Source organism: Cladosporium halotolerans, assembly GCF_011745625.1.
Source record: "Cladosporium halotolerans strain TM138-S3 chromosome Unknown Sca18, whole genome shotgun sequence".
In the NCBI taxonomy this organism is placed as follows: domain Eukaryota; kingdom Fungi; phylum Ascomycota; class Dothideomycetes; order Cladosporiales; family Cladosporiaceae; genus Cladosporium; species Cladosporium halotolerans.
In genome coordinates this window covers 449,699-477,455 of record NW_027191469.1, presented here as the reverse complement: position 1 = coordinate 477,455, position 27,757 = coordinate 449,699, and the positions used below count along the sequence as shown (strand labels likewise).

Here is a 27,757-nt window from a genome sequence, read left to right as displayed (position 1 = left end):
AGTGTTTCAGCTCAGGTGCTTGGAAAACAAGACTGTCAAGTGTTTGAGTGACAAACGGTGCAGAAGGTTGCAATAGAACTGTTCGTGGAGTTCAGATGCAAGGAGCGGTACTTTGACAGAATCAATGCGCACGAACACGACTTTCTTACCATTCGGCTCTACTAAAGCATTGAAACGAAACTTAAGGCAGAGCTAGTATTATAGCAAATATCCAGCAAACGAGTCTCATTCACTGGCGTGGTCCTTCTTGGTCGCAGTCAAGATCCCCAGCCAAATATATTACTTCATCTTTCAACACTCCCTTGCACAATCACACAAGCAATTATCCGTCGGACACCCCTCCAGCCCTTCATCCACCATCATTTGCCGCAGACAGGCCGCATGTCCACCATGATTGCACAGTAAACACAGTGCCAGCAGCGAAGCGCCAACAGGGTCATCCTCAAATGGGCTTCGAGCTTGGAAGCACACAGGGCAAGCGAGCGGCTTTTCGCTGCAGAACTCGCACCGTGGCTTCCCTTGAGCGTTCGCAGACAGCGGCTTGAAGCAAGAGCCGCAGGCGAGGGAAACGCTGGTATCGCGTGGCGCCTGCTCGTAGACGGCAGGAAAGGCTGGGTAGCAGAGCTTGCGCAGCTCTGCGGCTTCGACAGAGAGGCGATTTTGGAGGAGCTGCTCGTGATAGGCGGACATGATGCTCTCCACTTGTAGGGGCTGGAGTCCGCTTTTGACTAAGTGGGAGTGGCAGCGGCTGACAAGATCAGGGATTTCGTCTATCTCATACCCGCCTGCTTCGTAGGCTTCTGTGTACGATGCCAGAGCTGCTTCTGCTGCCTTGCGAGAAAGAGGGCGTGTTTCTGGAAGGCAGGGGCCGAGGACTAAGACAAGGTGAGCTGCCGTCTGTGGACTCAGCCTTTCGCCGCCGGTGTTCAGGCGAATGAGTTCTCGCAAGAACCCACCGAGCTCGTAGATCCAGCCTTCCTCAGCTTCAATTCTAGCGTTTGCTTTGAGGTTGTCAGGAGGCGAAGCAAAAACCTCCGTGCTGCGGGTTTCTAATGGACTGGTGACCTTGACAGCGACAGGCTTCGCGGATTTGGTTTGAGCCTTGTGAAGCTCCTCCCGCCGGCGCAAGTGCATCAATGTGACTTGTCCTGCTAGCTCCCACATCTCAGCCAGGTCGATCATTCCAGCCTCTGCGTGTACTCTGACATTTTGCGCGAAGACCTCCTCAACATTGGCCAGGCTTTTGTCTTCAGCGCCTAATTCTTCAAATACAACGTCGGCATTGCTGGCAATGTAGGCTGTGACTGCAGGATCAATGTGGAATGCCGGATGCGGTAGCTGTATGCGCCATGTGTCCTGCTGAGGACGATGCGCCTTATGTGGGCCGAACGCCTGCTCAAGACCAGCAACACGAGATTTGCTGAGCGAATGGGGAGGCGTGCTGGCGGCCGACAATCGACTGCTTTTGCTGAATGAACGCTCACGTCTTACGTCTGTGTACGCACTTAAGAAGGTGTTGTCAAGACTATCGTCTGCCCAACTTCGACTAATGATGCCGGGATCCGGACTCGAACTGACTTGTTCATTAGGCGCTGATGTCGGCGCAGAAGGAGGCGGTTTACTGAGTATGCGTTTCGGAAGGCGTTGCATGGTCGCGGCAGTAAGCTCTCCAGTTGCCGAGATCGCGCAGACATTGACGCTGAAGTTATCCATGACTTTACGAGCGTGTTGAATGTCGCTCTGCAGAAATGCTCCGTCGCGACCAACGGTCCAAAGAAGATCTTGAGAATGCCACAAAAGATCTGTTGGCGCTTCAGGGTGTGGCGTCATCTCGCGGAAGGGAAACGCTGGCCGGCGGAAGTCCCAGATGTGTAGCACCGGATGCGCCCGATCATACGCAGCAACAACCTGAGTCGTCTGTCGAGCACCATATTCACCAGGGACAGAAGACTCGCAAGGAGGCCTCCACCGCGCATTCGACACCGGGTACGGCGTTTTGATCTCCCAACCCGGCTTCTTTCTGTTGTTCGACGATACATCCCAGACGCGGATCAACTTCTCAAGGCCGGCACTCACGACATGCTTGCCATCTGGATGCCAATCGACTGAAGTACACGCTTGGACATGCGCCGGGATCTTGATCTTGGGCTGCTTCAGATTGCGCATATCCCATATCTGGACCCAACCGCTGTCGGTTCCGAATGCAAAGTCGACGCCATCGGTGGGAGACCATTTGACATCGCGGACGCTGTCACTCTGGCCGGCAAATTTGCTCTTGCTTTGCATTTTGCTGGTTGTTGGCGTACTGGTTCTCTGCGTGCTGCCCGCATGCCGCCGCGCGTCTCTGACGTCCCAAAGTCGAACCGAACCATCCTGGCTACCAGAAAGCAGCAAGCTCCCACGGTGCGGATTGAATGTGATCCGATGAACTTGTCGATAGTGCTCATGCAGCTGAGCGGCGGGGAGTCCAGCATGGCCTAGGTCGTATAGAATGATTTTGCCGCTGGAGGTCGCAGCTGCAACATAGTCTCCGGAGTTGCCTTTTGCCCAAGCAACATCGTCGATATCGATGTTGTAGATCTGTCTGATCTTTCCTGATGCTTGGGTAGGCGTGCTGCGAATCGCTGTCCGCAAGTTGACGTCTTCGACACAAACGCCATTTTCGACCTTCACTGTCTTGAAGATCTCTTTGCCACCAAGCAAAGCATGGCTACCACTCTCGTTGATCGAGACAGTGTTAATCTCAAGACCGGTTCTGTGGCTTGCCGTTGCGTTTTGCGAAGCGCCCAAGGAAGCAAACCTGTTCACGATGCTGAAAGCATGATCCTGCTCACCATGGGGGCTTGGCGGTCTAGATGTGTAGCCGAAAATCCTATTTGCCGCATCTCTAGCCCTTTGGAATGGTCGAGGAGCCGGTAAAGGCGGTGCGCTAGGTATGTGGCTAGGAGTACCGACCGACATGGATGAGCTCCGGCGGAGGGGGTCATTATTCATAGCGGCGCCGTGCTGGCGACCTGCCTGCCTTTCATCACTTGATCTGAGCCCGAATACTCATACTATGGATCAAGGACGAAAAGTGACGGCGTCGTAAAGGAGGATATGGGCTAATAGTGGAGAAATAACACGGCTGGTCTTCCATCCCAACGCGCCGGATGAAGTCCGTCTTCTGTCTGCGGCTTGGCGTGTCCCTGACCATCTTCCTCTTGAACTTCACCACGCGTTTGAGCAAGATCAGACCCAAGCCTTTCAGCAAATTTCTGCTGTCCATCGCTAAACACGTTCTGATGAGAGTCTTGATGACCAATGATGCTATGATTCTGTGCTAGCGCCAAAGAAAAGCTACACTGCCACCGGCTGGAGCCTCCGCAGCCGCCGTGAGGTCTCTCCATGGTTGGAACAGGCCAGGACACGGTAAATGCAGAGAGGATGAAGCAGATTGAGGAGCTGAGCCACTTAAGAGACTCACCATGGTACAAGAAGCGCTGCGATTGTGTTTGAGCATGGCGAGAGCTCGTCGACCTGTAGCCGCCGACCAAGTCAGACCTCGTCCGGCATTGGCTGCGAGCGGCGCTTCCAGCGACAGGCTTTGAAACATCAACGCGTCTGGCCACACAGTCTTTGCTCTGCTATTTACGTGCATCATGCAACGATTCCAGCTGTCGCGAAGTGTCACGAGGTATAAGACAGTCTCTGCATGTCGCTACCCAGTCCCAATCCTACTCCACCATCCTACACCACGACGCTGCATATTTACCTGCCCAATTCCTTTACCTATTATCTTTCCTCTTTGCTTCTTTCTCGAGAGCGCCTTCATCCGGATTACGATCCGTGCTCCGAAGAATCCTATTTTACTTTCAAGACAACCCACCAATCGCTTGCTGGCAAGCACCCAACAGATCCTTCATCAAATCCAGCCTTTCCGCCAGCCGGAAACCAGACCAAACTCAGATCCACCTCAGAACGACACCCGCCCAAAATGTCCTTCGCAAGCACCGGCTCCGCGCCCCTAGCCAAAACCTTCCTCATCGCCCGCGGCCTCAGCCTAGTCGCCATCGTAGCCATCGTCGGCATGACCGCCAACTTCGTCTCCCAGCTCACATCCAGCAACATCGACCCGCCGCGCGAGATCGTCGGCACTCTCACCATCGTACGTCCTCCCCATGCCCCCCTCTCACCCCCAAACCCCTCCTTCAACCCGCTAAAAACGCCCAGGCCTCCCTCGCCGCCCTCTACACCCTCCTATCCCTCCCCCTCTTCTACTCCTCCGCGTCCACAACGCTCCTGATCCTCACCGCGCTCGACGCCCTGCTCCTCCTCGCCTTCACGACCGTCAGCATTCTGCTCGGCCGCCCCCTCAGCCACCTCGACTGCCGCGCGATCCGCAGCGCCAGCGCCGCGTCGTCGGCCGAATCGGCGTGGGCGTTCGCGATGGCGCTAGCGTCGGGCGGGCGCGAGGGTGCCGTGATGGGGCTCGCCGGGTGGGCGGGGAGCGGGAGGGCGGAGTGCTTCCAGACGAAAGCGGTGTGGGGGCTGGGGGTGGCGCTTTGCGTGTTGTATGCGACGGGGTGTGTTGTTTTGCCGGTGCTGTGGTGGAAGGGGAGGAAAGCTGCGGGCGCTGGGGGGAAGGGGGAGGCGTGAGAGGTGGTTTGGGCAGGGAGGAGGCAGTGGTTGAAAAGGTGAGAGATGTTCACAGTGGGAGTGAGACGGCAGAGAAACAAATGGTTCTTGATGGACTTTGAACGGGTTTTCTTTGGGGGTCAGTTATCTGAGTTATCTTGATGCGGATGGGTCGCTCTTTTCCTGGTTCGCCCGGCAAGACTGCTGGTTAATGCTAATGCTCAATCCTGTCGCCAAAACGCTCGCTATACAGAACAAATGCAGGTTTTCTGGTTTCCTGAAGAGTTCATAGCCAAAGGTCGCCGCATCCGCATCCAAGTGTCGTTGTTGCATCTGTCCGTTTCGTTTCCCCCTTGATTAATTCAGATGCCTGGGGGTCGATCAAGCACCTTTGAGTGACTCTGTTCCATTGCTGAAGAAACAATCATTGATGACCCCCTTGGCTTGAATTGGAAATTGTTGCACTTTGTCGTCGCAAAGTGATGTTGAAAATGCACGTAAACACGTTTCACTCGTTTCGATAGCAGTTCCATCGCTGTTAGAACTGCAGAATGCTTGAATCACTTCTCAGCGTGCCCGCTGTCCTGGCGTCTCTCGTCGTCCTGCTTTTCGACGTTCGATTCGACGCCCTTGATGCGCTGGGGGCTGGCGCTGACGTCCTTCATTTGCAGACCTTCTTCATGGTCTACGTCCGGTGGCTCCGCGAGCATGGCTCTGTTCGGCCTCTCTGTGATGGCGTCGCTGCTGTTGCCGGAGTCCGTGTTCTCGCCGTCGCTGTGTGGAGCGTGTTGTGAGGATGGGAGGGTTGATTGGGTAGTTTCGTGCTCATCGTTGTTTGGGGCCTGTTGTGGCGTCGAGAGGTCGGACTGTGTTGTTTCATCTGCCAGCTCTTGGTTCTCTTCCAGGTCCAGATCGCCGCCCGAGTCGATGAACGTTCCGCGTTCGGCATCCCATCCTTCGATGTCGCGCACCAGGCGCACGTACTCTTCTGGCACTAGGCCCTGCTCTCCGGTCGCCGGGTCCTCTGCAACCAACCATCCCTGCCCGTGACGGTACGATACGAGAATGATCTGCCCTTCATGCAGGCGCAACTCGTTCGGGTTCTCTGGTTCAAACGCGTAAAGCGCCAGACTCTCTCCTGCAAACAGCTCGTCTTCGGGGCCCATGCTTGCGCGTTGTGGTGATTGCGCGTGTGTCGATGCCTCCGTGTCGAGGGGGATGAAGTCCTCGTCACCGCCTGTTGATGCCCGTCCGGTAACGTCGCGTGACTGTCGATGCGAGTTCCTGAATGCGCGCGCGGAGAGGGTAGCTGCGGATGGGGGGACGGCGAAGTGTGAGTTGCGGTTCGGGTTGGAGCTGCTCGACGTAAAACCGCGGCTATGACGCAGGCTCTGGCTGCCTGCCGGATCGAGTTGTGAGGTCGTGAAGTGGAACATCGAGTCGTTGGCTCCTGTGCCCCCTTCGCGGCTCTCGCGACGGCGCCCACGATCCCATTCCGCGATGTTGTTGTAGCTCCGGCTCCTGCGGTGCCCGCTCCGCCGCATCTCGACGTCCTCGTCCTCGTCGCCGAAGCTTGTGCTCGGCAGGGCCTCCACGTCGTCGCTCTCGGGGTACAGGTAGCCGTCCCCGCCCCAAGGGCCTGCGCGCCCGCTGCTGCTGAAGGCATTATCTAGCGGTTCTGAGAGGCGGCGGCTCTGGCTGAACTCGGAGCCTGGGGTCGTGCTGCCCGACGGGGCCTCTGGCGGCGGGCCATAGTGCATTGGGTGGAAGTCGGGGTAGGCGAAGTCGCGGACCAGCGCATAGGTGAGGCTGGAGTGGAAGGCCGGGAAGACGGTGCTCTGCGGGCGCGAGCTGAGCCTCTGCTGCGACTGCGTGGACATGCGGCCGCGGTCGAAGCTGGGGAGGCGCTCGCGCCGGGGACGCTGGGCGAGGCCGCCGGAGATCTCCTCGGGGGAGGTGGTGAGGGGGACGACGTCGGCCATGGTGGCCGGTGTCGTGGTCGTGATCGTGGTTGTGGAGGAGGAGGAGGAGGAAGCGGAGGAAGAGAGCGACGGCGGGATATTCTTTCGTGGGGCCAAGCCGGCGCGCTGAGGTTGCGCCGGAGGGCAAGAGCGCAGGTGAGGAAGGCGCGACTGGGATCGAAGGGTGCGTCAACAACAGGCGGCGGGCTCTCGCGCGCGGCGGGGCAGAGTCGCAGTGCGGCGGGGGGCAGCGGCGCGGGACCGCGGTGGGTGGTGTGTGCACGTGCAGGCGAGGGCGCGGAGGGGAGGGGGAAGTGAGGTCGGCGAGGTTCACAGCACGCGGACTGTGAGCACTCAGCAGCAGGTGGTGTGGGCAGCGATGGCAGTGTTATTTTTAGGCGGCGCAGGCGAGGGAGCCACTGGAGCACTTAGACGACTTCGCGCCGGGGACGCGGTGGATTCGCGGCAAGGCCAGTGTTTCAGACCTGCGCCGGGCGTTGGTCAGAGGCTGCCCGAGCGGAGCAGCCCGAGTGGTGGATGCCCGCCGACTGCTGTACTTTATTGGGAGTGACAGCCCGCCGGTAGAGTCAGATCGACCGCGTTTCACGTTCGTCTGTCGCGTTTGCCTTTGTCTGACAAGCTTCCGTGCCTTCGTCTCGACACCTCACTTCCTCCCACGTCATCTGGCAGTTGCGCCGCCAGCCTTCAACGGTCGTAGCATCGTCAGGCCTGAATCGGGGATAACAAGCCGGGCTTGTGGAGCCAGAATCTGCAAGTCATCTGCAGGGTCGTCGTTTCACCATCCCGCCTGTGGAAAGTCGTGGGAGCGTGGTTGTCAGCTTTGACAGATGTCCGTTCTCGTGTCAATGCCTGTTATCGTTGCCTGCGATCACAATGCGTCTGCCTTGCAACTCTGGACTACAAACGAGCTATGAACACGGCTGACTCACGATCATTAAATAGTTGCCTGCTCCGCCCCATTATCTTCGGCAATCAAACTTGACCAAACCGCTGACCTATCCCCTCTGGAGCAATCTCATAGTATTCTGCTCGTGTACTGTTTGATCAATCACTCACACGGTATCAGACAATATTGAAGCTCTTTGAGATCATGCTTTGTTCCAACACCCAAGCCCTCTCACTCTCCTTCAAAGTCCCCCGCCGAAACTCAACCCTCCTCCAAATCCAACTGCGCCCCAACGACGACCCTGCAAAAACTGGCTACCATCTCATTTTCCCTGATGCACCTCTCTCAGCTTTTCTCGGCTTCCCGGTCTGCAGCGCAAAAATCCACGCATCCCACGACACCGGCTACGCGGCGACCTACGGATGGATCCAGTTCACGCGCGAACGTCCTTCAGCAACAGTGCCTGGAGAATGGGAGATGGATCCGATACCCTTAGCTTCCACTCTTAACACGCCGTTTGCATGGTTTGGACCTGAACCGCAGCTCTTCGACGCTCCGTCAAGGCTGGAAAGGAAAGATATCGATTGGACGGCTTGGAGCTTTCTGGCTTACGCCGAAGACTCGCTGATGACGAAGGCGGTGCGGCCGATTCTGGGCTTCGAATGGGGCTTCAGGATCGAGAACGGAGAGGTATCCATCAAATCACTCAAAATGCTCAATGTTCACCAGGCGTGGGAGCAGCAACGGGCGTTGTTGGAAAGCAAGTTCAAAGGCTGGCGGTTCGACGAGCTTGATCCCGACGTGCGCGTGGAGATGTTGGATCCGTAGCGCTTGCTTATGCTGATTACCAAGCTACATACGTAAATGATTCACGCTCTGCTTCTCTCCCATGCGCATCAGCGCGTCTCGCCTGCATGCTGAGCTGGCACTGCAGCCAGCAGCTCCAACGCCCCGCCCCGCTCCACAACCACAGCCGCTCAAGCCCGCCTCTCCACCCGGGACACGTCAAAGCCGTCCCTCCCGCCGTCACACCGCCAACGAAGCGAACCTCCCCGACCGCAACTTGCTCACTCTCGGAAAACAACACAATCCATCAGTTCACATGGCCCCCTCACCGCTCTCCACGCGCTTCGCACACTTCCTCAGCACCCGCCAGCCGCCAAAGACCTTCTGCCCTTCCGAAGTGGCTCGCACGCTGTCGGCGGACGAGATCCGGCAGCTGGGGTTCGAGAGCTGGCGGGATGCGATGCCTGGGCTGCGGTCGATGGCTTTCGAGCTGAGAGATGCTGGGGAGTGCGAGGTGTTGCAGAAGGGCGAAGTGGTGATGGCAGCTGAAGGGGACGTGAGGGGGCCGATAAGAGTGAGGAGGGTCGAGGGGGCGGGGAGGTGTTTAGACTGAAGAAGTTGTTCTTTCCGCCACGAACATTAGTCTTGTCTCCAACTTTGGTTCTGCCAACTTGACTTCCCACCGCCCTGCATTCCCAATGCCACGGCGACGATTCCAGCGCGTCGGTCGTGAAGCTGGGCCAACCGCGAATCAGGACGGATCAGTTGGCGCCAATTGATCCCAGAAACCGCGTTGTCGGTGGAGAATCTGGTCATTTGTTAGCGGCGCGTGGAATGCAGCCAATAGCGTCCTGATGGTGTACCAATGGACTGGTCGTGGGACGCTGTCGTCACTGGGCTAGCGCGGGTCGATATATCTGAGACAGAACCATGGTGCGGCGATCGCACGTGAGATGTGATGATCTCTGGAGAGTTGATTGGGCTTTGGATCGTGAGAGGTCGTTTGAATAGTTTCTGGGAAGCAAGCCGTTCCAAAGAACAGAAAGAGTGGCAATTGCTTTAAGATCATTGTAGAATTCATTAAAGCAATACCTCCGCTCGACTAAGCACCTCCATCTCACTCATACCCCTCCAACAACTTATACTTCTCCCCCCTGCTCTCTAACGCAGCCTCCAACCTCTCCATAACACCCAGCACCTTCTCCTCCTCCAACCTACGCCCAATAACCTGCACGCCCACCGGCAACCCAGCCATCTTAACCGCATCATAGTACTTCCAAATCCCCCTCGCAACCGCATTCTTCCCCATCGCCGCCCTCGCCTCCGTCGGCGTCGTCATATCCACCGCGGGATCCACATGCGTCACCGGCAGCACACCAACGGCATAATCCAGCAGATTGAACATGAACGTGTACCCGCACGCCGCGGCCGCGGTTTTCATGGCCCCGTGCGGCGTCGCCGGCAGCGCATTCGGCGGCGCCAGAATCACATCCAGCCCGGCCCCGTCCTGCACGCCCGGCGTGTCCGGGTGCGCGAACGCGTTCCACCAGTCGTGCCACTCGGCCTTGTACGCCTCGCGCTTCGCGACCCAGCTCCACTGCTGCGCGGCGCTCTTGCCGTGCCAGTGCTCGAGCAGGCCGGCGTAGACTTCGTCGCGCCGGACGTACTTCGTCCAGGCCCAGTAGAACCACTTGAAGACGCGGGGCAGCCGCATGTAGGCGCCGAAGGCGGCGGCGCCCGGGTCGTCGGACTCGCCGGTGCGGAAGTAGGAGCGGAAGGTCTGCGTGCCGTCGGAGTTGAGGAGGTTGGAGGCGATGACGAGGGCGCGGTAGGGAGAGGGTGGGTCGATGGGGACGATTTCGTGACCCGCGGATTGCAGGGCGTTGACGGCGGTTGAGAGAGCGCGGGAGCAGGCGGGGGAGGGGTCGACGACGTTGTCGGTGCGGAGGACGCCGATGCGGAGGCGTTTCTTCTCGGTTGCGTAGTGCTGGTAGATGTCGTTGCGCCAGGGGATTGGGTGGACGGAGTGGTCGAACTTCCAGGGCTCTAGTTGGATGAAGGAGCGAGTGAAGTAGGTGAGATCGAGCAGAGTCCGGGTCATGGGAGAAAAGACGGAGGGAATGCCTTCTTGGCCGGGCATGGACGTGTTGACGCCTTGCTTGGGCCATCGGCCTGTGGAGCAGCGAATACTGTAGCATCCTGAAAAGTGAGCTGGAGCGCGGACGGAGCCTGCTACGTCGGATCCAATGCCGATTCTACTGCCACCGTAAGCAAGCAGGGCACCTTCGCCTCCAGTGCTGCCACCCGGCGAGTACTTGGTGTTGTGCGGGTTGAGACACCGGCCCCAAACATCGTTGAAAGATTCAAAGCTCAAAAGAGTAATAGGGAGAGCTGTCTTGACAAACGGTACCGCTCCAGCTGCTTTGAGCAGACGGACGAGGCTTCCATCGACTGGGTACGGCTTGCCCGTGTTCACACTGTAGCCAACACTGACATCGAAGCCACCGACCGCAATGCTGTCTTTCAGACTGACCGGGATGCCAGCCAGCGGACCTTGCAGGTTGATCGAACCGTCTTGTAGCCAGCCCTCTGCCTCTTTGATCATCACCTCAGTAAGGCAATTAGTCTTGTCCTGCGCCTTGGAAGCGACCTTGCCGTAAGCCCGCAGCACATCGATCGCCGTTTTGCGTTTCTCTTGCACATCTTGCACCAGCTTGTCAATGGGCTCGTTCAGGATCGTTTTGTCATTGGCGGTGAGAGATTCGTGGTAGGGCGACGGCAGGCTCGCAAGTCGGGCGGCGCGTTCGGATTGCTTGCGATTGCTGTTCGAAAAGAGGGCGAATTAGCAGGGATTCAACATGTGCAATGAGATCAAAGTGCAATGCACTGCAGAGTCTAAGCTCCGGAATCAAGCCATCCTCGTGGGTGTCGCGTGGGATGCGCGTGTCGAGATCGTCCAATCTGTCAGGTGGAAGATGGAGCTCACTCACCAAGCTGCCCTGTGCTCAAAGTAATCGAACGGAGGTAACATTTCGGGTGTGCTTTGCAGCAGCACTCAGCCGCTCAAGTGGAATGTTTCTGTCAGAGCAGGAGACAAGAACGAAATGACAGGAGTGCTTGACATGACTGACCGACCACGCCTACACTCGGCTGAGAGGTAAGCTCTCGGCCCACGGCATTGATAAGGTAACGAGATCAAACGTGGGGGAAGCTTGGGCGGAGACCGATAACGTGTGGGCCCCCAGAAAAGCAGGGTTCCCAGCCTCCGTGCCTCGGGTCCCCACAAAACCAGGCGGGCAGTGGTCGATGAAAGAAGACAAATGGGTGCTACAGGTAAAGGACAAGGCATTTCAGGTCAAGCTTGCACGAAGATCACGTCAGGCTCACCATCTCAGGCACGTCGTGAAGTCTCATTATGTATGTACTAAGGTACAGCTCTCTGAAGCGGGCCACACTTCTGCAAACCGTTCATCTGTAGGGAATCGGCGTGTCGCACAGCCATCGCAGCGTGGAACGATTCAAACGAAAAATAGAGCTCTGCCCATCGTAAGAAAACCGGCTGTGAGATGCATTGGAACCATTCTAAAATCCCAGACCATCCGCTCCGCCGAAGGTCGAAGAAAACTGCAAGTTGCCATCCAGAGCCCAGCTCAACGGATCGAACACGGCATTGCTGCCGTAGCTGCCTTCCCAAGACAGAGGATCGATCTCGCCGGTCAAGCTGCTGTCGAACCCAGTGAGTCCGTGAGCCGTATCGCCTGATACTCCTGCGTTGGGGCTGTTTGGACCGTGGCTATCGGCAGGAACAGATGTCGGGTGTTCGACTGCCTGTGCAAGGCCTTCTCGCCCCGTTTGGCCGACCTGTTGTCGCCAGCGCCAGATGGCATCAAAGAGCACGGAAAGCGATGAGCGGCAGCGGACCTTGAGTTGTAACCCGTCATCTTTCAAGCTGCTAGCGCCATCTTCGCCGTTGAACATGCGTTGATCGCTCGCACTGGATGTGTGCCATAGCTGCGCCATGACCTCAGCAAGACGCTGTGGAAGATCGTTGCTGCGAACACTGAGTTGTCGAAGCGTGTTGACGGAGCGAGAGAAGAGCGTTCGGCCAGCAGGGACATCGACGTGCGATTCGAATGACGAGTTGAGAAGCTTCAGAAGAGTGACAGCTCCAGCAAGGATCATTTGTTCGATGTAGCGTGGCACGTAAAGCAGCGTGTCTGGTGGCAGATCGATCACAGCAGTAAGCATGCTCGTGGCGGCGATGTAGACATGCCGCAATTCGGCAAGGTAATTAGGCTGCGTGGGCTTGTCGAAGAACGCCGACAAGTGAAGGTGCAAGCCTGCTGCTTTCAGGTACAGTAGCTCAACGTCTGTTGCAAGTTAGCATGTGTATTGTTCCAATTCCTGGCAATCTTTGGGAACATACGTGAAGCTCCTGCGGAAAGTAATGTCGTCTCAAGCTCTCCCAGCTCCCTGGAGTACATATCGATAGACAGGCCCCGCTGTGCTTGATCGACCTCTACAATGTGGTCTCGTTGCATTGTGAAGAGTGTCCTGGTGACCGTGTCGATGAACTTCTCAATACGGCACCGCGTATCGAGCTCGCGCTTCATGCGATCAAGATGTAGACCGTATGTGTACCAAGCCCACCTAGCCAGAGGTGGCTGTCCCTGACCAGTCGCCACATTCTGTGCAACAACATTCACAGATGCCCACGTGTTCAGGCGATCCGCAATGTCCTCCTCACGCAAATCAATGCGGAAACGGCTGAAGTCTTGCGCATGACTAGGACGGTGAAGACCGTACTGCATGGCGAGCTGGAACATGACGCCTGCAAGCATCATCGTAGGCTCTTGCGAAGTTGATGAGTTTGGAAGCGGCCAGGAGCATAGCAGCGCGAGGGCCTTGCAAACGTGGTACGTCTGTGGTACTTGCGATAGCGTCGTCCAAAGCATGTCTGTCAGATGGCCTTGGATCTCAACTAGAAGACCTGGGCGCGGATTGAAACGGCGAGCAGCAGTCGCAATTACAGTCCAGTGGATCAACGGGTGGAGGTTGTAGTATGCGTCCAGCCTCATCTCCTTCATCATAAGGTCTGGGCTCAGTATTGGCAAGAATGGATGGTAGTGCTGGAAGTAGATGTCAAACAGCTGCTTGAGGTGCTCCTCCGTGATGGTGACACCACCAAGTGTCATGATGGTGGTTCCTGGTGTAATTGAGGGCATGGCTGAGGGTGGCAATTCGCGGTATCCTTGACTGAGGTCCAGTAGGCTTCGCGACGCGGCAGCCTCGCTTGGGCCCAGGAAAGGCGCATTCGACATGTTTGTGACAGGTCCGCCTGGCTGCTGTTGGGGGAAGGCGTTGTTGTTCAAAGCCGATCCAGGCTTTGCTTGACTTGGGATCAACCCCATAGCCTCGTATTCTGCGAGCTTCTGCTTGCACGCCTCCAGCTCCTTCGCCATCTCTTCATGTTGTGCCCTCTTCCCAAGTCTTTTGAAGTCATTGTCGATCGAACAGTTCAGATTGTGCTTGACGCATCGCGAACAAGGCTTGAACTCGCCAGGACCACCTGCTTGAACGTTGCATCGTAACTAGAAGGCAAGTCAGCGACCAGGACGCGTGCGACTCATCACGCGAATTTTCACCTACCTTCTGTTGTCGGCAATCGTTGCATGCGCGCTTAACGCCTGGTTGATGCTTTCCTTTGGACGCGCTGGAGGGCGAGTCTTGCATCAGACTGTCGTCCACGTTGTTCTCCGGGCCATCTTCGCCATTGTAGCTTCTCTTTCTCTTCCTGCCTGGAAGATCTTCAGCTGCAGAGCCTTGGCGTGACGACGACGGATATTGCTGCAGCGTCGGCGAGATAGCAGACAGACCGTGGTGCGGCGACTGTACACTACCCCCGACGAGCGGCTGATTCGGGTCGATGGAGCCGTCAAACGGGGTGCCGGAATGCCACGACATCTTGACCGTTCCGAGGCGTGCTGCGTCCCGATGTCGCTCGGGCTTGACAGCTGCGAGGTCGGGGAGATAGAAGGCAAGGAAGATCGCCGTTAACGGATGACTCGTCGCTTTTGCGCGGGGTATTTTCTGGCGGAAGGCTAGCCGAAGGATGCGCCAAGAATGGTCCAGCATGGTAGATCCAGACTTCACGTCAAGGCATGCTGATGAAGGTGATGGATTATGTTTGTTGTTCTCGTTCTTTTGGTGCGGTTTTTCTTTTTTCGGAGTAAAGTGCACTCCTTGAGGGTACTCATGCAGTGCAGCGTTTGGCTCTTACTCCTGCCTTGTAACCTTTCAGAAGACAGATATTCGGAGGATAATACGTTCCTCCCGCACTCAAAAGCAGGAGGCGTGAGTAAACACATCTTTCCGAAGAGGATCATGCTATGCTAGGTTTGGTGCGGCCTGTAGAAGGTTCGCAGCTACTCTCTATCTCTCACCAGCTCTCGTTTGCCTTGCGAGGATTGGATTGCATGCCTCTGCAGAAGGCTCAGTGGCACGTTAATGCAGGGAACGAGTTGCAAAGCTCGATACTTTGCACTATAGCAGCAGCATGCAGTGATATGTGAAGTTGCGCGGCGAATGGAGGCAGCACTGGCGTGTTTGTAGGTAGGTCAATGAATCCAGCCCCCGGCCATCGACCACCAAACTGTGGTGACATTCAGGCAATGCGCCTGCTTCAAGACAAGAACGGGAAAATATGCATGCTCTGAATGCTCAGTGTCTCCTCAAGGGCGACAGTTTGCGAGGTGCGCAATGCCTTCGATGCAATACCAACGGGATCACTTGCGCGTGCAAACCAGCTCATCAGGGCCCCTAGCTGTGCCAATCGATATATAATGTTGTATTGTCCCTTTTACGTCAGGGAGGCGTGTCGGACTTCCTATTCCGTCTCGCCTCCCTGCCTGCCTGCCACTTGCTGCTGCGTCGTGTCGCAATGGTTAACGCGTTCAATTCGTGAGGTTGCTAACGCCAAAAGAGACAGTTCAACCCCTCCACCCTCCATACCAAACAAACACGAGAATTGTTCCCTGAACAATCAGATATTTTTTTGCGTTCGAATCCCGCGTCAGGAAATGCGACTTTGACGTCCCATTTTGTAGCAGCGCAATGCTGACTTTCACTCAGCTCTCGAACACTACGTTCGTTTGCTCCTTGGTCTTTGTCACCATATCATGATCGTCGCCGCAATGCATGGTAATTACACCTTATCTGATGGTTAAGTCAACTTATTTTGCTATCCTTCTATCAAGAGTCTCTTGAGGCAGTGATTTTGGGCGGTTCGAACTGTGGAGTGTTGGCGCAGGAGCGAAGGACCATGCTTGACTGACACTGCGAGCACTTGAAATGACAGAACAGCGTCTTTTCACCTCCAACACCTCATGATAGACCGTAGGTATAATGTTTCTCATGACACTGATGCTTATTGGTAGACTATTCTTCATCATGGTCAAGTCAATCTACACCAAAATGGCTCTTGATCACTCACGGCCCTGCTCCCGTTTCCTCAGCCTCTATCATCGCCCATGACAATCACATCCGCTAGAAGGCCCACGTGGCTGACTGGCGGAAAATATTCACTGCAATGTGTAGATCTATGAGTCAGCTGCTTGCTCGATGGCCGTGTGATATTTCAGATACTCTTTATCGACAAACAGATCGATTTTCCTCGAAGAAAGCAAGAGCAGTGCCATTTTCGCCGCACCTTGTGCACTAATTCCACCACCTCGCAACGGTCTGTTTTCATATCTGAGGCAGTCACTTTCACGTCCTTCTCCGTGGAAGTATCAGATCTGGACGGTCCATGGGGGATGGTAGCACGTCATTTCGTATTTGAAGATTGGAGAGCCTCTGCCGACGTCTGCATTTCTACCAAGAGCATCTCTCTCCCCTCTGCATCAAGCTCAATCAAGATGCAGCCTATCAGCCAGCACTTCCGAAATTTGGGCCAAGAAGTTACGATAGGGGGCCTCAGCAGTCATTGGACTGAGGAGATCAACTGAAGGTTGAAGTACAGGGACTATCGCAAGCCGTGTGAAAATTGGCTGGGTCAGCTGGTTTCGCCAACCCGGAAGTGAATGACGAGGTATCGCCACAGTAGATACGCAGGCAAGATGTCGCAGGGAGAACTGATCGATTCGAGTTCGGGGATCACTTTGACGCTCAATGAAAGGCAATCCAATGATATCTGTGGCAATGTATTGCAGTCAATTTTGATGAAGTACTGTCAGTCACTGCCTTCACATACGAGTGAGAGCTGGGTACAATTAAATCACTCCCCAGCGCCCGGTGAGCTACCCCGTGCAGCTGAATATGAGGAAGTTTAGGGATATTTTGCTGAGTGGGAGAAAACGGATAATCCATGGAACCTATCAAACATTTCAAAGAAGTCAAGCATTGTGTCAACAGACCATGCCTTGTGGGTCCAAAGTCGGTGGTTGCATCAGTCAAACGGCCCCCGCGAGCCAGCCAGCGGGCAGGCAACAACGTCAAATAACCAAGCCAACAAACTTGCAAGCTCCTCCTTCCACCATCTCCAATCCACCAACATACCTCACGCACTCGAGCACGCGTGCTCATCGCAACCCAACAATGCCCCCGCAACCGACCTTACTAGCCACTCAAACGCCGCAAGATGCCCCAAGCTAAAACGCTCAAGCAAGCCAAAGCCGCCTACAAAACCCGCAGCGAGCAGCCCCTCACGGAGCGCGAGCAGAAACAGTTAGAGCGATCGCTGCAGCTTGACCGCAGAGCATGGGCGCTGCGCGAGCGCGAGAAGACAACGCGCCTGGACACCGCCAAGAAGCGCGCGGCGCAGGAGAAGGCGCAGAGGGAGGAGCAGGCGCGGCTGGGCACGCAGAGGCGATGCGACAAGTTTGGCTTCGCGAGCAGTCAGTGCCATTTGGGGGCTTTCTTTCGCAAGCCGGCGGTGCCGGTGGCGGAGAGGGCCGATGAGATGGAGGGGAAGGATGCTGGGGAGGGTGCTGGAGGGCCAGTGATTGCGGACGCGAGAGAGTCGGCGGACGAACGGAAAGAGACGAAGGACACACGAGCCGACGAGGCAATGGACCTTAACGAGGATGAGTTCGAGGACCTGGACGACGACAGCCTGCTCGAAGCATTGCAACCGTCTGAGAGAATTCCTTCGCCCACTGGCAACCCTAGTACGAAAGACGAAATGTCACAGGCCGCCATAAGCATGCCTCCTCCTCCCCGACCACCCAATATCAAGTCCAGCTTCGCCCACGTACCTCCCGAGCCCGCCCACAGGCTGGCCTGTGTACCACCAGCTACTAACAAATCCTCGCCCGACACCGAATTGCACAACTTGCTCGACTCTAGCGCCACCTCTGTAACTTCCAAGCCCTCCCACGGGCCCACCTTCGTACCACTAGCTAATCACAAATCCTCGCCTGACCTCGAATGGCACGACTTCCTCGACTCCAGCTCCCAAATAGCCCGCGACCTTAACACCGAGTCTAGCCTCATCACAGGACCCAATACACCGCGCGCACCTCCCAAAGCTCCCGCGACTGCGCTCAAAGAGCCTTCTAGGAAAAGCTCATTTAGCTCAGGTTCCTTCGAACTCACGGAAGACGACATCGAGCAACTCGATCCCACTCCGAGCTGTAAGGCCCAGGTGCCAGTCGACAAGCCCGACGAAAAATTCCAGTTATCACCTCGTCTATCTATCTATCCAATGACTAAGGCGGATGGGAAGGATGTGATCCCTAGTAGACGAGAGAATAACACTACTCGGAGCAATCTGAAGGATACCTATGGAGTTAGTGGAGGGTCCAGACCGGGATATGTGGCGGCAGACACTAAGCCATATGAGTCTGTCGAGTCTCAGTGTCCACCCTCTCCCGGTCTGTGGGAGCGCCCGGGCGGCGAGTCTGCGACTTGCGGGTTCACCTTGACGCAGCTGGAGAGTTTCGTTGAAGAGGAGTTGGAGTTGACGCAGGCTGGGTAAGGGGAATAGTTTGGGCGAGGGAGGAGGATGTGCGTGGAACGGAGGGCGCAAATGCAAATTCCATGACACCCTTGAATATGCAGGCTGGAGACGGGCGAAAAGTTTGGGCAAGGGAGAGGTATGTGGGCTGGACAGATGGCGCAAGTCCGAATTCCGAGATACCCCGGGCGCCTTTCTTGTGGCCTGATAATTCGATATCTTTTTATTTGCAAATGAAGGAGAACCAATACAACTTTGATGAAGAAATTGAAGGAGAATAGAGATGTTGTTACTCGTTGGATATTAGGCAAGGACAACCTCGCTACCGTGTTCACCACACCCGGTGGTCTACCGCTGAACGAGATCAATATCACTGCTAAAGTAGACATTCTCAACAGATCCATTTCATCTCCACCAGCAAAAACACGTAGCAGCCTTTGCAGATGAAGAAAACATGCTGGAATTGCACCCAGAAGCCTTCTCTGGAAGGAAGAGATCCGACACCTGCTCCCCAACCTCAAGGAATGTGGAACTCGTGTAGGGACCACACGAAGAGACAGAAGTCCACATAAAGTACAATTCTTCGAACATGCTATACCAGCGAGTCTATGCATGCTGCCATCAATGCCACGCCCATGAACATTGTCCCAATCGCAATATCGTACCCAAACAAAAACGCCCTGAAGAGTCTCCGAACGGTGCCGTACCGTTATCAACAACAGCCAACGCCGTGAGCCATCCCATATCCCAGAGTCTACGAAAAATGAACCAAACGGAAAGACGTGTTCAAACAAAGAACGGAAAAGCAAGGAACCTCACCGCCACGCCGCCTTCGTCCCACTCACGCTCCTCTGCCCGCTCCCCGGCATGACCGAACTGACCCTAACCGGCGGCCTGTGAGCACCATCCCGCGGCGTGCCCTCGACCATCAAGCTCTTCCTAACAGCCATCGGGCCCGAACCCTTCACGACAGGCGCCGAGCGTGGGCTGAGCACATTGCGCCCGGACGCGCCATCCTCTCGATCGCTCTTCACCATGCGGCGCGCATGGCTGGCGGAGAAGATGCCGTGGCCGTCAGCGGACGGCGGCGGCGGGGAGGTCGCGGTGGGCGAGCGGCGGCGGTGGATGGAATCTCTGTCGCGTGGGCGGGAGGCGTGCGCGCCGGAGCCGCGGCCGGTGAGGGAGGAGGTGCGCTTGAGCTTCATGGCGGAGCGGATGGCGCCGGCAGCTTCTTTGTCGGTTGCGAGGGAGCGCTCGAGGTCGGAGCTGGAGGAGGCTTCGTCGTCGGGGGTTGCGTGGCGGGCGGGGGAGTTGGTAGAGGAGAGGCGGGGAGCGCTGTTTGCTGCCATCTCGCGGAGTGGGCTGCTTTCGTCTTCGCTGGCGAAGGCGGCGAGGTTGAGGCTGGGTGGCGGAGGAGAGCCGTCGGTTTTCTTGGTCAGGAAGCCGGTTGCGAAACGGCCGCCCCCTGATTTCCTGAGGTCAGAGCTGGGGACTGGTGCTGCGGGCACAGGGCTTGAGGCTGGTTCTGAGTTCTCAGAAGCTTCCGCGCCATTTTCAGGGACTGCAGAGGCTGATTGACTGAGGACCTCCTGAGGCAAAGCAGGGCTACTTCCCTGGAACTTGGGAGTAGCCTGAAACTCCGCCAAAGGAAGAGCGCCCTCGCCATCGTCCTTCTCGTCTCGCCAGCGAACAGCTCGCTTCTTGACCGGCGACTTCTTCTTCGGAGTGTTGGTCATGACTACACCTCTGCGAGCACCACCAAGCTTGACACGCCGTTTAGGCGACGCCGCCGCTTGACTGGACACGGGGCTTGATCCAGTGAAGGAGGAGTCCATATGCGGAGCCATGTGTGGTGGGAGAGCAGACGCCTGTCCGCCGATCGAAGACCGGACTTTGGACTTGATGGGACTGGGCCCAGTGAGAGGCATCTGTTTCCTCTTTCTGGGCGTGCCGGCCTTGCTTGGGGGAATGGCTTCTGTGATCTGGAGGCCACCGTCTGGCTTGATGACCTGCCCAACCGACTCGGCGCAGCTCTCCAGAAGCTTGCCCAGCACTTCACGTGCTGCCTCCATAGCCTCCTCCTCGCTCATCTGCAGGATCTGGTTAAGGATGGCGATAGTCTCGAAGTGCGCTGTCAGCATGACTTGCATCAAGCCCTGTTCCGACAGCTTCTCCTGGTCCAATACTGCAAGATGCGCTTCAATGTCGGCCTTTGCCTTCAGTGCCTCGACTTCTCTGTGCAGCGACGCTTCTTCGATATTGTCCATCGCCGCATTACCCAGCGCCTGCAGTTGCCGCAAGCCATCCTGTAGCGCGGTATCAATTGCTCGCGACCAGTTGCTCTTCGCGAGACGCTGGTGGAAGTGCTGCCTGCTGCCTTCCAGCTCCACTAAGATCCCCTGCGCCGTCTTGCGCATAGCCACCATAGACTTAGGCGGCTCTTCGTCCTCACGGTTGTCGCACACCTGGTCGAAAGCCCCAATCCAGCCACTGATAGCTCCAACGCGGCGCTCCACCTGCCTCAAGCGACGCATATTGTTGAGGCGCTCCTGCCTCTCGCCCGCAGAATGATCGTACGCAGCCCTGATCCTCTGAATGCCGTCGCGCGCGACATCACCTCTCTTCGCCTCGGCCTTGCGGAACTTGACGAACGCCATCTCTTCGTACTGCTTCTGCTGCGCCGTGAGCTCGTTGATGCGGGCCATCTGCTCGTCGATTTTCTTGAGGTAGTCCTTGACGTGGCGGTCGACGTTGTAGACGTTGCGCACGCTCTTGGTCTGGATGTTCTTCGCGCGGTTCGCGTAGCGCAGCGTGTTCTGCGTCTCGTCGAAGTGCTGGCTCGAGGGCGACACGCAGACGATCATGACGGTGCGGCAGTTGCCACCGAGGGAGAATTTCAGGAGGCGAGTAAGTTTTGAGTTGCGGTAGGGGACGTGGTTCTTCTTGCGCGGGTCGCAGAGGGCGTTGATGCAGCTTCCGAGCGCGAGGAGGGACTTGTTGATGTTGGCTCCCTCCATCAGGCGTTCGCCACGGTTCTTCGTGGCTGAGGCTCGCTCAGAGCCAGCCAAGTCGATGATACTGAGTGTTGCCATTGTGACGGGTTCCTGGACGGAAGCATCGCGGGATTTCGAAGAGACATTGACCTGCAACACGGCGTGCGAACGGGATGAAGTCGCGTTCGCCTCGGTAGGAGACTGGGTGCGGTTGCCGTTGCCAGTGATGACCATGTCCATGACCTCCTGGACATTTTGAGGGTTGTGCGAAGATAGTCCAGCTACTGACACAGCCTGGTTGGCATCCTCGCGCAGCATGAGGCCCTGCTTGTTGCCGAGGTTAGGGTTGAGCAAGTCCCGAATGGTCTCGTTGTAGATCTCGAGGTATGAAAGGGTAATCTCCGACTCCTTCTCCGACCTGAGCTCTTCCACCTTTTCAAACAGTTCTTGCATGGTGAGAAAGATTATGCCAGGTTGCTGAGCAGTGCCTGTGATTGTGTGTGTTTTTCCGCAGCCAGTGGCTCCGTACGCGAAGACCGTCGCATTGTAGCCGTCCAGGACCGAATCAAGCAGGTTCTTCGTAGTCGCTTCGTACACATCGCCTTGTGTGGTGTTCTCATCGAAGACTCGGTCAAAGCCGAATGTCTGGTCCTTCACGCGCTTTCCCGAGGGCACAACAGACCGGCTGAATCGCTGAACCGGGTTGTTCTCTGGAGGGTCGAAGATGCTGGGAAGACTATCAGCAAAACGACCAACATGTAGGTGATCCAGCACGACTCACAGGCACTTCTCATCCACGACCTTCAGCACAGGCCTGATGCCTTTCTGCTTCAGGTGTGGAGCTGGAACTGTAGGCGCGGCTGCAAGAGAGCCATCGCCGAGAAAAAGAGGACCATCTTCGGTGCGCGCGAGCTGAGCAGCTTCACGGATGGTGAAAGGTCGCACGCGGACAGTGACCTGGATGCTGGACGCGCCGTCTGCTCCAGCGGCCATGTTTGCTGGATGGTCGTGATTTCACTCCCAGCCAGCCGGGAGGTTAGTGGAGGATGTGCTGCAAGGCGATCGATGGGGAGGGAATGTCGAGGATGTTCGCGTCGGCGCAGCAGTGTGCAAACGAGTGTGTTGGCGGTCGTTTCTTGCTCTAGCTCTCCGTCATCAGTAGCCGTGACTTGCCTGCAACAGCTAGTCGCTTGGGTAGAAACATCGCCAAGGCGTCCACAAAGCGGGCCCCGCCGGTAGCCCCAGCAACGCCGCTGCAGCAGGCCGATCCAGCGGCTGAGGCTGACGAGGATTGATTCGCGAAGGATGCCACATCTGATAGATTCTCTTAGCAGTCATGGACTGATTCCTCGTGACCTATACCTACGGCATGGTCGCGGACATGCTGCTGCTACAGCGCGCACTATGGATGCAACGGAGCTGAAACACCTGCGGGTCTGTCACGGGCCGAGGGCATACCTGGGACGAACGATTGGCTGGATTCTGCGCAATGCATGGCGAACCGCGTCTGCCGCTTGCGCAACCGTCCTTTGGCAGCCGTTGGTGAGCACAAACATCTGCGACTTGAAGGATAACGACGATCGCCCCATGCATAACTCGGAGCGGGGACGGAGGACCGCGGCAATCGATAGGATGACGCAATGAGCGAGCATCGACAACGCTGCTTAGAAATAAGATAGGTGAAGGCATTGGGGAGACTATCCATCTGGACGGTACTTGTACCCACCTTCACGGTTCTCTCGAATATCTCACAGAATCAACCTTTGAAGAATTACTCCTCTCCAAATCTCTTACAACAGTAAAGTTACAGCTACATCACGCAAACTCTACATCCAATATATCACCATGAAGGAGGCTCTCGTTTCTTCTGGCCCTAAGGTCAACATCGTTGACTCGCCCATCCCCAAGCCCGGCCCCGACCAGGTCATCACCAAGGTCATCTACTCTGGAAGCAACCCCAAGGACTGGAAACTGCCCGGTACTATTCGTCCTGTGAACCCCTCAAAATCGCCACTGTGCTAACAAGTACGGATCAGGCTTGCTCCCTAACGCCGAAAACACGAACCAAGGCGACGACATCTCAGGCATCGTCCACGAAGTTGGCGAGAATGTTGTCGAGTTCAAGAAGGGCGACAGAGTCGCTGCCTTCCACGAAATGATGAAGCCTGGAGGCAGCTACGCCGAATACGCCGTCTCTTGGAAGCACACCACCTTCTTCCTGCCCAAGAACATCAGCTTTGAGCGTAAATATCCCACAAATCGTCACACGCGAACATGAACTAACACCTCCCACCAGAGGGCGCCGCCGTCCCCCTCGCCGCCCTGACCGCCGCACTCGGCCTTTACGCGCGCCTGCGCCTCCCCGAACCCTGGCTCCCCGCCGCCGAAGGCACCAAGACCCCCCTGGTGATCTACGGCGCCTCCTCCGCCGTCGGCTACTACGCTCTCCAGCTCGCGCTGAAATCCAACATCCACCCGCTGATCACCGTTGCGGGCCGCGCGCAAGCGCACGTCGAGAAGCTCATCGACCGCAGCAAAGGCGACACGATCGTCGACTACCGCTCCGGCGACGAAGCCGTCGTGCAAGGACTCAAGGACGCGCTGCAGGGTCAGAAGCTGCTGCATGCGTTCGACGCGGTCTCGGAGAAGGGGTCGGTCGAGAACCTGGCGAAGGTGATTGATCCGAAGGGCGCGGTGACGTTTGTGCTGCCGGGTAAGGAGCATTCTGGTTTTGAGCAGGGCGTGGAGCTTTCGACGACCACGGTTGGCGATGTCCATGGGCCGCTGAAGGACTTTGGGTACGTGCACAGCAGGTTTTTGACCAAGGGCCTGGAGGAGGGGTGGTTCAGGGCGCAGCCGCAGGAAGTCATTCGGGGTGGTCTGGGAGGTGTGGAGAAGGGTCTTAGTAACTTGAAGGATGGCACTGCCAGTGCTGTGAAGTATATCTTCAAGATTGAGGACACGCCTGGTACTGGTAGTGGCAACTAGGCTAAGTCAGAAATGGTGGATAGAGTCTTCTGTCAATGATTGTAACGACGTTCGTTTGCGGGGCAGATATGTCTCCTCGTGTCAGGAAATCGTCTGAAACCTTTCGCCTTGACCTGGTAACAATCGCGACAGGACCTCCCGCGGCCTCAAGAGTATGGGAACTATCCAAGTGCATCTCCCTGTACCCCCAAGGCTCTCTATACGAAACCCTCATCGGCTCGTCCAAATTCCAAGCAGATATACCCACAGTCCCAATCTCAAGTATGACAGCAAAGCTGAATGCACGACAGGGTATACAACTATCAGACAGGACAGAGATACCAAGGTTCGCGATCCTTCGCGAGGTAGAAAGCATGCCGAATGTGGATCCCCAATAGCTTGGCTGACGTTCCTGGTCTGCTCGGCCTTTGCAAGCGCGACTCCCTCAAGACGAACGACAAATGATCTTGACGGATGTCTTGATGCAGGATTCGAGCAATGCCATATGTACTGCACGGACGTCTTGTCGTCTCGTGTTGCGCTGGGTGCCATGTCGTGGAGGTGCATGAGGAGCGAGTATTAGAACACCGCCATCTCCTGTAAATGCCATGGGTTCGCTATACATACTTCAGGCTCATTGGCGATATTATTCAAATAACTGAGCCAAAATCGTTGCGTTTGATCGATATTCACAAGCACACACCCACGCCAAATTCATTCCATAATAATGCATCACCATCTACACACCCTAAAAAGCACCCTCCTCGCCTCCCTCCTCCTCTCAACTCCCCTCGCGCACGCCCAGCAAAGGTACCTCACCCTCCCACCCAACCGCCCGCTCAACCAACCCACTGACCGCTCCTCAAACAGCACGAACCTAACCCTCACCTTCCTCCCATCGCCCTGCAACTCTACCACCGACTTCTCCACAGCCCTCACATTCACAACGCGCTCCACGCCCCTCGCGCCAACCTGCTTCAACCTCGCCAACCTCTTCACCGCCAACTCCACCGCCGGCCTCCTCAACGCCTCCCGCCCCGGCCACACCGTCCCGCCCTTCACCTACTCCCTCTCCGGCCTCCAGTCGTTCGACCCCAGCGAATCTTACACCAACGTCCGCTATCAGCAGCCGAACGACGGCAACGTGGACAGCGGGTTCGGCGAGGTCGGCGAGCTGGCGGTGCGCGGCTTGAGCGTTTTCGCGGAGCCGGATTGTGCGCGGGGCGCGGATGAGGTGAGGGGGATGAGGTGTGTGAGTGGGGTTGAGGGGGAGTGTCTGGGGTTGGGGATTGGGGTGGGGAGTTTTGAGGTTAGGGCGGTGGAGGACGGGGAGAGGGAGGATGGTGGGGAGTGTTTCAGTGGGCTTGATAATGGTTCTGGAGCCGTGGGTGCTGGAGCGGTGGGTGCGAGAGTGGGAGGTGTTGGGTGGGCGATGGTGGGCGTTGCGGGGGTCATGTTGGCGCTATGAGCGATCGCTGGTGTCTTGATATGGCGGGAGAGGCATAGAAGGCGCCTCGAGTGGAATGGAAACCGTGATGTACATTTTTCTTTGCCTTATCTTACAACGGACATGCGCCTTGTCCCACGCTTCTTCGTGACTCGGGCCAAGATGAAAAAGAAGGTAGCAATACAGCGTCCATAAAACACCGCCGAGAAACGCTCAATGCACCCATGCATCCAGCCGTCCGTAAAACCATCTCAATAGGAGTGAAGAATCCCTAGTCTTCATATATCCTGCCGAAAGCCTCTTCCACACAAACGCTCTTACTCCTTTTTGCTGCCGCCAAACCAAGAGAACGCACTTCCCTTCATCTCCTTAACCTGCGCATCCATCATCTTCTTTGTCTCCTCTTCCTCCTCCTTCAGCCACTGCGCGCCGTGCTCGCGAATCTGCTTCTCCAGATGCTCGTACTGCTTCTGGCCCTGCTCGCGGATCTGGTCGCTGAGCATCTTGCCCTGCGCCAGGCCCTCGGCCACGCTCTGCCCATCAGCGAGAACCATGCCGCCGCCCATCTTGTCGCCCTTAATGCCTAGGTTGGCACCCAGCATGCCGCCCAGCGAGAACTTGGGCGCCTTGGACTTCTGCTGCTCGAGCTGCTCGTGAAAGCGCTTGCGCGCCTCGTTCTCGCGGCGCATGAACTCCTCGGGCACGTCCTTGCCTTCGAAGGACTTGATGACGGGGCGCACGTCGTCGATACCCATCGTCGCGACGTACTCGAGGAAGGGGATCAGGCCGACGAGGTCCTTAGTGTGCGGGTCCTTGGGGTCGCCCTTCCACTTGGGGAGCACGATGGCGTTGGTCGGCTGGTTCTTGACGTGCGGGGCGTGAGTGTCGATGATGATCGTCTTGCTCAGGTCGCGGTTGAGGTATTCCAGGTCCTTGATGTACTCGCCGTTCTCGTACTTGGTGGCCTCACGGCCGAGCGGCCACATGATGAAGTGGAAGGGGTCGAGCTTCTTGATGACCGGGTCGGCCATGGCAATCGGGACGGAGGTGAAGAGGACGAGCTCGTAGTACTGCGAGAGGTAGCGGATGAAGTAGTCGATGCCGGGGCGCTTCGCAGTGCGGTAGCCGTTCTTGCGGTCCCATGTGGTGTGGATCATCAGGTCCTCAAGAGAGAGAACGAGAGTGAAAGGCTGGCGCTGGTTCTCAGGCACGGTAGGGAGCAGCTTAGGGAACGAAGGTTCGGTGTAGTAGCCGAGTTGGTTGCCCATACGCGCGCGCACACGTGCGTACATCTTGCTGGGTCCCCAGCCGGTGGCGACCTCAGGCTCAAGACCAGGAGGCACCTCCTCATCAGCGCCGAAAGGACGAGTGAAGTATGCGCCGCCCGCAGCACCCGCGGCCAGAGCAGCCAGGAACATGTAGTTGAAAGTCTGGGCTCGTCTGCGGTCCAGCGAGGTCTCGTAATCTGATCGCGAGTATTCCTTCTCATCGCCGCCCTTCTTCCCACGTCCACCGGCAGCCTCAGCGGCCTCGGCCTCCATCTGCGCCATGTCGTTTGCCGCGTTCTGCTCTTTCTCCGTCTCAGCCACCTTGGGGTCCTTCTTCGCGCCGCCGAACTCGAAGTCGAAGGTGCTGGGAATGCCGTGCCTCAGATCGGGCAGAGGGCCCTTGGGCGTCTCGGCCTCTGAAGGCGCATTGGGGTCTGGTTGTGTGCTGTTCTCGGCGCTCGCCTGCGCCTCCTGTGCCTGGCTCCTCACATTGTCCGCGGGAGGCTCGTCGATGTCCTTCTTCTGCGCCTCGGGCTGCTGAGCCGGCGCCTTGGGAGCTGCTTTTGCGGCACCGGCGGCGGCTGCGCCCTTCTTGCCAGGCGCGGGCCTAGGCGCAGGCGGCGGCTTCGATGTTCTGGGTGGAGGAGGCGGTCTTGATGGCCGTGATGACTGTGCGTAGGCGCGCGAGGCGTTGGAAAATGATGGCCGGGCGGCACGCAGAGCAGCTCTCGTGAACATGCTGGCGGTGATGTAGCGACAGGATTAGGGATGCTGGCGGGTCGCGCAGTCGCATCCGTGACCCTTTTGGCGGAGGATGGCTCGCTCGAACACTTTCACGAGCTTCGACTTTGCGGAG

At 57.1% G+C, this 27,757-nt stretch overlaps 9 protein-coding genes across 9 annotated transcripts; 3 read left to right on the top strand and 6 right to left on the bottom strand.

Moving 5' to 3' along the window:
* Positions 1–291: 291 nt before the first annotated feature.
* Positions 292–2,994, bottom strand: WHR41_06092 (uncharacterized protein; the record flags this gene model as incomplete). The annotated part of the gene is made up of 1 exon (XM_069374697.1): positions 292–2,994. The coding sequence occupies one exon, from the start codon at positions 2,992–2,994 to the stop codon at positions 292–294; it is 2,703 nt and encodes a 900-aa protein (XP_069228735.1).
* A 254-nt stretch (positions 2,995–3,248) lies between these two features.
* WHR41_06091 (uncharacterized protein) lies at positions 3,249–4,638 on the top strand (the record flags this gene model as incomplete). Its single annotated transcript, XM_069374696.1, has 2 exons — positions 3,249–4,147; positions 4,213–4,638. Exons 1-2 carry the CDS (start codon positions 3,695–3,697, stop codon positions 4,636–4,638), a joined length of 879 nt encoding a protein of 292 aa, XP_069228736.1. The 5' UTR covers positions 3,249–3,694.
* Positions 4,639–5,177: 539 nt separating this feature from the next.
* On the bottom strand, positions 5,178–6,599 carry WHR41_06090 (uncharacterized protein; the record flags this gene model as incomplete). The annotated part of the gene is made up of 1 exon (XM_069374695.1): positions 5,178–6,599. The coding sequence occupies one exon, from the start codon at positions 6,597–6,599 to the stop codon at positions 5,178–5,180; it is 1,422 nt and encodes a 473-aa protein (XP_069228737.1).
* Positions 6,600–7,689: 1,090 nt separating this feature from the next.
* On the top strand, positions 7,690–8,313 carry WHR41_06089 (uncharacterized protein; the record flags this gene model as incomplete). The annotated part of the gene is made up of 1 exon (XM_069374694.1): positions 7,690–8,313. One exon carries the CDS (start codon positions 7,690–7,692, stop codon positions 8,311–8,313), a length of 624 nt encoding a protein of 207 aa, XP_069228823.1.
* Positions 8,314–9,325: 1,012 nt separating this feature from the next.
* On the bottom strand, positions 9,326–11,424 carry WHR41_06088 (uncharacterized protein). Its single transcript, XM_069374693.1, has 2 exons — positions 11,262–11,424; positions 9,326–11,093 (listed from the first exon to the last, which is right to left on the bottom strand). Exons 1-2 carry the CDS (start codon positions 11,300–11,302, stop codon positions 9,389–9,391), a joined length of 1,746 nt encoding a protein of 581 aa, XP_069228822.1. The 5' UTR covers positions 11,303–11,424; the 3' UTR covers positions 9,326–9,388.
* A 236-nt stretch (positions 11,425–11,660) lies between these two features.
* Positions 11,661–14,296, bottom strand: WHR41_06087 (uncharacterized protein). The gene is made up of 3 exons (XM_069374692.1): positions 13,921–14,296; positions 12,698–13,862; positions 11,661–12,641 (listed from the first exon to the last, which is right to left on the bottom strand). The coding sequence occupies exons 1-3, from the start codon at positions 14,233–14,235 to the stop codon at positions 11,854–11,856; spliced, it is 2,268 nt and encodes a 755-aa protein (XP_069228831.1). The 5' UTR covers positions 14,236–14,296; the 3' UTR covers positions 11,661–11,853.
* A 4,493-nt stretch (positions 14,297–18,789) lies between these two features.
* On the bottom strand, positions 18,790–22,396 carry WHR41_06086 (uncharacterized protein). The gene is made up of 2 exons (XM_069374691.1): positions 22,001–22,396; positions 18,790–21,946 (listed from the first exon to the last, which is right to left on the bottom strand). The coding sequence occupies exons 1-2, from the start codon at positions 22,210–22,212 to the stop codon at positions 19,042–19,044; spliced, it is 3,117 nt and encodes a 1,038-aa protein (XP_069228830.1). The 5' UTR covers positions 22,213–22,396; the 3' UTR covers positions 18,790–19,041.
* Positions 22,397–22,518: 122 nt separating this feature from the next.
* Positions 22,519–24,296, top strand: WHR41_06085 (uncharacterized protein). Its single transcript, XM_069374690.1, has 3 exons — positions 22,519–23,197; positions 23,256–23,462; positions 23,516–24,296. Exons 1-3 carry the CDS (start codon positions 23,065–23,067, stop codon positions 24,205–24,207), a joined length of 1,032 nt encoding a protein of 343 aa, XP_069228829.1. The 5' UTR covers positions 22,519–23,064; the 3' UTR covers positions 24,208–24,296.
* A 1,654-nt stretch (positions 24,297–25,950) lies between these two features.
* WHR41_06084 (uncharacterized protein) lies at positions 25,951–27,639 on the bottom strand (the record flags this gene model as incomplete). Its single annotated transcript, XM_069374689.1, has 1 exon — positions 25,951–27,639. One exon carries the CDS (start codon positions 27,637–27,639, stop codon positions 25,951–25,953), a length of 1,689 nt encoding a protein of 562 aa, XP_069228828.1.
* Between the last annotated feature and the right edge of the window lie 118 nt (positions 27,640–27,757).

Excerpts from the sequence above, each read along its gene's own strand:
- WHR41_06088 (XM_069374693.1), bottom strand. The coding sequence starts at position 11,302 with ATGTTACCTCCGTTCGATTACTTTGAGCACAGGGCAGCTTG. Across the intron at positions 11,094-11,261 it reads TTTGAGCACAGGGCAGCTTG|CAATCGCAAGCAATCCGAAC; the intron begins GTGAGTGAGCTC and ends CTTTTCGAACAG.
- WHR41_06087 (XM_069374692.1), bottom strand. The coding sequence starts at position 14,235 with ATGTCGTGGCATTCCGGCACCCCGTTTGACGGCTCCATCGACCCGAAT. Across the intron at positions 13,863-13,920 it reads ACGATTGCCGACAACAGAAG|TTACGATGCAACGTTCAAGC; the intron begins GTAGGTGAAAAT and ends CTTGCCTTCTAG. Across the intron at positions 12,642-12,697 it reads ACTTTCCGCAGGAGCTTCAC|ACGTTGAGCTACTGTACCTG; the intron begins GTATGTTCCCAA and ends AACTTGCAACAG.
- WHR41_06086 (XM_069374691.1), bottom strand. The coding sequence starts at position 22,212 with ATGGCCGCTGGAGCAGACGGCGCGTCCAGCATCCAGGTCACTGTCCGC. Across the intron at positions 21,947-22,000 it reads GTCGTGGATGAGAAGTGCCT|CATCTTCGACCCTCCAGAGA; the intron begins GTGAGTCGTGCT and ends TAGTCTTCCCAG.
- WHR41_06085 (XM_069374690.1), top strand. The coding sequence starts at position 23,065 with ATGAAGGAGGCTCTCGTTTCTTCTGGCCCTAAGGTCAACATCGTTGAC. Across the intron at positions 23,198-23,255 it reads CAAGGACTGGAAACTGCCCG|GCTTGCTCCCTAACGCCGAA; the intron begins GTACTATTCGTC and ends AGTACGGATCAG. Across the intron at positions 23,463-23,515 it reads CAAGAACATCAGCTTTGAGC|AGGGCGCCGCCGTCCCCCTC; the intron begins GTAAATATCCCA and ends ACCTCCCACCAG.